The sequence below is a fragment of the Pteropus vampyrus genome, unplaced genomic scaffold, assembly GCF_000151845.1.
Source record: "Pteropus vampyrus isolate Shadow unplaced genomic scaffold, Pvam_2.0 Scaffold360, whole genome shotgun sequence".
Classification (NCBI taxonomy): Eukaryota; Metazoa; Chordata; class Mammalia; order Chiroptera; family Pteropodidae; genus Pteropus; species Pteropus vampyrus.
This window is the reverse complement of record NW_011889141.1, coordinates 946,132-951,699: the sequence shown is the minus strand read 5'-3', so window position 1 is coordinate 951,699 and position 5,568 is coordinate 946,132. Positions and strand designations below refer to the sequence as shown.

At 37.1% G+C, this 5,568-nt stretch overlaps 1 protein-coding gene across 2 annotated transcripts in view; it reads right to left on the bottom strand.

Annotated features, from left to right (window-relative positions):
• Nucleotides 1–2,572: 2,572 nt before the first annotated feature.
• Nucleotides 2,573–5,568, bottom strand: part of LOC105305040 (protein FAM111A-like) — a 6,364-nt gene continuing 3,368 nt past the window's right edge. For both annotated transcript variants that reach the window (XM_011379471.2, XM_011379472.2), the window contains one exon: nucleotides 2,573–4,767. In XM_011379471.2, the coding sequence (XP_011377773.1) occupies nucleotides 3,052–4,767 (1,716 nt within the window). In that variant the 3' untranslated portion in view covers nucleotides 2,573–3,051. The remainder of the gene's footprint in view (nucleotides 4,768–5,568) is intronic.

Here is a 5,568-nt window from a genome sequence, read left to right as displayed (position 1 = left end):
ATAATACCAGTCTCAATATAAAACCTTCTCAAGTGCTTCTAAATAATCAAAGAAGAGGCAATACTTCCTAACATATATTATGAGTAAACATTATCGTGATCCCAAAACCTGGTAAAGATAACAGCAAAAAAAAAGAAAACTACAGACAATATCTCTAATGAATACAGATGCAAAAACCCTAAACCAAATACTAGCAAATATAGCAAAATAATACATTAAAAAGATAATATAGCACTATCAAGTGGGGTTCGTTCCAGGGGTGCAAGGATGGTTCAACATATGTAAATCGATCAATGTGATATACCACATTAGCAAAATCAAGAATAGAAATCATGTGATCATATCAATAGATGCAGAAAAAGCATCTGACAACATACAACATCCACTTATGATTAAAACACTCAATAAAATGGGTATAGAAGTATATTAACATAATAAAGGTCATATATGGCAACTCCTCAGCTAATATCATACTAAATGGTGAAAAACTGAAAGCTTTTCCTCTAAGATCAGGAACAAAACAAGAATGCCCACTCTCATTACTTTTATTCAACACAGTACTTGAAGTCCTCGCCAGAGCAATCAGGTAAGAGAAAGAAACAAAAGGCTTCCAAATTCAGAATGAAGAAATAAACTTGTCACTTTCTGAAGATGACATCAGTAATTATTGAAAACCCTAAAGACTCCACACACAAAAAAACTATTAGAAACAATAAACAAATACAGTAAAGTTGTAGGAAACAAAATCAATGTACAAAAATCTATTTCGTTCCTATATACTAACAATGAAATTTCATAAAAAGAAATTTAAAAAATTCGCAATTGCTACAAAAAGAATAAAATATCTAGGAATAAGCTTAAAGGATGTAAAGGTCCCATATTCTGAAAACAACAAGACATCATTGTTAAAAGAGCTTGAAGAAGACACAAAGAAATGGAAAGGTATTTCATATTCATGGACTGGAAGAATCAACATAGTTGAAATGGCCATATTACCCAAAGCAATATACAAATTAATGCAATCCCCAACAAAATCCCAATGGCATTTTTTTTAAGAAATAGAACAAAAAATCATCAGAACTGTGTGAAACCACAAAAAAAACCAAATAGCCAAGGCAATCCCAAGAAAAAAGAACAAAGCTGGAAGTGTCACATTTCCTGGCTTCAAATTATACTACAAAGTGACGATAATCAAAACAGCATGGTATTGGCAGAAAAACACACACAAAGACCAATGGAACAGAATTGAGAGCCCAGAAATAGACCCACGTATATGTGGGGAAATCATTTTTGACAAAGGAGCCAAAAACATACAATGGAGAAAAGAAGCTTCTTCAATAAATGATGCTGGGGAAACTGGCACATGCAAAAGAATGAAACTAGGCTGCTATCGGTCACCATACACAAAATCAACTCACAATAGATCAAAGACCTAACTATAAGACCTGAAACAATAAAATACATAGAAGAAAACATAGGTGCTAAACTCATGGACCGTAGATTTAGAGAGGATTTATGAATTTGACCTCAAAGGCAAGAGAAGTAAAAGCAAAAATAAAAGAATGGAACTATATCAAACTAAAAAACAAAAGAAATCATCAACAAAATAAAAAGACAACCAACTGAATGGAAGAAGATATCTGCAAACAACACTTCTGATAGGGGCTGATATCCAAAATACATGAAGAACTCATACAGCTGAACAACAAAAATATAAACAATCCAATTAAAAAGTGGGTGGACGACCTGAACAAACACAAACACTTCTCCAAGAAGACATACAAATGGCCAACAGGCATATGAAAAGATACACAACTTCACTAGCTATCAGGGAAATGCAAATCAAATCCACAATAAGATACCACCTCACACCCATTAGAATGGCTACCATCAACAGGACAAGTAATAACAAGTGTTGGAGAGGTTGTGGGGGAAAGGGAACCCTCGTACATTGCTGGTGGGAATGTACATTGGTGTGGCCCCATACTGGAAACAGTATGGAGGGTCCTCAAAAATTTAAGAATAGCACTACCATATGACCCAGCAATCCCTCTTCTGGGTTTCAAGTGTACAATATAATAGAAAACATTTATTTGTAAAGATAAATGTACCCCTATATTCACTGTAGCATTATTCACGTTGGCCAAGACATGGAAACAACCAAAGTGCCCTTCAATAGATAACTAGATAAAGAAGATGTGGTACAAATATACAATGGACTACTACTCAGCCATAAGAAAAGATGAAACATTGAGTTTTGTGACATAATGGGTGGATCTTGAGAATATCATGTAAAGTGAAAAGTCAAATAGAAAAAACAAGAACCCTATGATTTCACTCATATGCGGGATATAAAACAGAAAGCAAGAAACAAACAAAACAAAACAAAACTACCTCATTGACATACACAACAGCATGGTGGTCACCAGAAGGGAAAGGGGGTTGAGGAAGGTAGACGGGAGTAAAGAGGGTCAAACGTATGGTGATGGAAGGGGACTTGACTGGGCGGTGAACATATAATACAACATACAGATGACGTATTACAGAATTGAACACTTGAAACTTATAGAACCTTGTTAACCAACGTCACCTCGATAAATTTAATGAAATAAATGTTTAACTGCAGTTCTAAGATTTGCTATTGATTGACCCACACATTTTCTAAGTGCTACTTTCTGTGTCAGATATTGGGGATAATGCGATGAACAAGTCTTGGATCCTGCCTTCAAGCAACTGAACTTAGAGAAAGATATGGAAGATGGGGAAAAAAAAAAGGAAAGTTGCACAACTTCTCGTGTCATAACATTATTACTTAATCTTATCCTATTGCTTTACTTGAAAATAGGGATAATCATCCACTTCGTAGAGTTGTTAGGACAAGTTACGTGTGCTTAGAAAAATGCTTGCTGCATAGGAATTGGTCAATAATATTATTATTGTTGATGAAATTAACCATTTTGGACTTTAGAAAACTATCATCAATGCCTATAGAATAACAACTCCGTAGGTAATTCTCGTAAAGCTAGGAAATAGACTGAGGCCTCATCATCCTCAGTCCTCATCACTCAGCATTTCTACTTCCTGCTGAGTTATGCATACGTCTTCATACCACATTCCATAATTTTGTTTAATATGATGGAGGATGGACTCCATAGTAGGGCCAAACTCAATGATACTGGAATGCCCTTTTTGGTAGTTATAAGCAAAGCCGGCGCTATGCATGGCCACCAATGAACCTTTTGCATCAAACACTGGGGAGCCAGAAGACCCAAAATAAAAGGTGGTGTTATAGGTAATGAGATCAATCCTGTGAACCATTTCCTGGAAACTGTTTTGAGTGTACATGCGGATATACTGTATATCACTGCAACCCTCTGCTTTTCTAGCCTGAAGATGCTCCTGACATTTCTCTTCTCGCTCACCCTGAGGGATTATAGCACAAGCATCAGTAGACTTTGCCTCTCCAGAGGGATGGCCAATAATATATATCAACCCATTAGGTGGCACAGGGACAATTCCATCATATAATCCCGAAGGTACTTGTTGTCCATTTTCCTTCAATTGCAGAACAGCATAATCAAGAGTTCCATCAGATACCTCGAACCAAGGTTCAACACAAAAATATTCCTCATCTTTTCTTCGGCTATCTACGTAATCAAACGTCACACGTACACACTGACCAATTATCTCTGCCCACTTACTTCGCTCTATTCCTCTTCCCACAATGTTCTCTATCACATGCTGACAAGTGAATATGTACAACCCTCTAAAAACAAAGCAGGTGGCAGAACCCACATTCCCATTGTTGTCCCACCATATGTACCCAACCGAGTTACTGAGATGAGAAAGAAGTTTGTGTGTTTTAACTGGAGTAGAGTTTTTTGTCAGTTTCCCAAAGTTTGTTTTATGCAATTGAAATAATTTTTTCTCTTTTTTCATCTGTTTATCGAAGCTTTCTCTAATTTTTTCACACTCTCTTTGCAAACTGGGGTACTGGGTCATAGTTGCTTCTTTCGACTCACTGGAGTTTCTTGTCTCCGACTTAGTATTCTGAGGGGCTGGTGTCCACGTGCCCATCCCTTTCTCTACCTCAACTTGAAAGACCTTGCCCTCTAAGTCATCAACAACCGGCTGTGTGTTTTCTACAACGGAGTCCAGGTTTTCAATGAGTTTCCAATAATCATTCTCCAGAAAGGAACGGAATCTGCCGTCCTTGCACACAGCGTCCTTGATGGTTTCTCCTTTGAAAGCAAAGACGCAGAGTTTGTGCCCTTCTTTGTGAAGTTCCCCGCATTTGACGATCCTTTTCGTCCTCTTCCCAATCACATGGATGAAAAATTTAACACAGTCAGTAGACGCCCTGTCATGCCGGCCAAAGATCTGGTTCTCTTCTTTCTCCTTACTTTTACTCTGGGCAAATGTAATGATCAGGTGGCATTCACCAGGAAGACAGCTCAGGGGCATGCCAAGGTTCAAGTATCCTTCGATTCCTTCCATGCCACGCACCAGCATTTCTTTGCCCTGATGAGTTTTCACCTCTTCTTTGACGGCCCGAAGAGTGTTGAGTGCCTCGTACAAGCTACCACTCTGAGGATGCCTGAGCTTGTGTTTCATTTTTTTGTTTTTCCTGTGGTGTACATCCAAGGTAATGTGAATTACCATATCTGTGGATGTAGCCTGGTCTTTGGGTGTTATATCTTCTGGACCTTTTCTAGAGCTCGTCTTCATCTGAGGAATGCTGGAAATATTCTCTTGTTCTTTATTGACCTAAAAAGAAATGTTAAGTACCGTAAAACTACGAATACAACCCTTGTCTTTTGCTTCTCTTTTCAGTATGAATTCACAAAATTTCTATAGGAAACTCAGAACCAATCTCCAAATGTCACTGACTAGAAATAAATCAGAGTTTAAGTTGGGAGCCAAAATATAGGCTGAGTTTCCTGTCCCATCAGTCACATAAGCTTTTAATACTGCTACACTGCTGCATTTTTCTGAGAAGTACGAAGAAAGAAACAACTGTTTTCTAGATGCATCAAAAACAGAGATGCTTAAAAGTCTGCCAGCTCTTTTATAGTGTTATTTTAGGCCCTGTTTACTATTTTCCTCTGTGTAATTTGTACTTTTTCCAGGCCCAGTGATGGATGGCACCAAAAATTTGTTCCTAAAGCACCAGACTCAGCAAGAATAAGGGTACCATGGTTTATTATCAGGCCTTAAGTGTTAAACAAAACCATCATCAGTTATCCAATCGTTTGTTCTAGTTATTTCTAATAATAAAACCCTGATTCACCTAGCAACTATCATGCAAACAACTCAAATCATTTCCTCTATTATGTCCACTAATTCCCAAATCCTGTGAAATGAGGAACAACACAAATGGCTTCTATGTCCTTTTAATGGAGAAACAGAGGCACAGGAAATTTTTCCTGTGAGTGCTTTTTTTAGGGTTATATAATAACCGTTAACGAAGTAAGTATCAGAGTTCCAATACTTAGTCCAATATTTTTTTCCATTAGAACATATATATGTTCTAATAAATAAATAAATATATAAATAAATAAATAAATA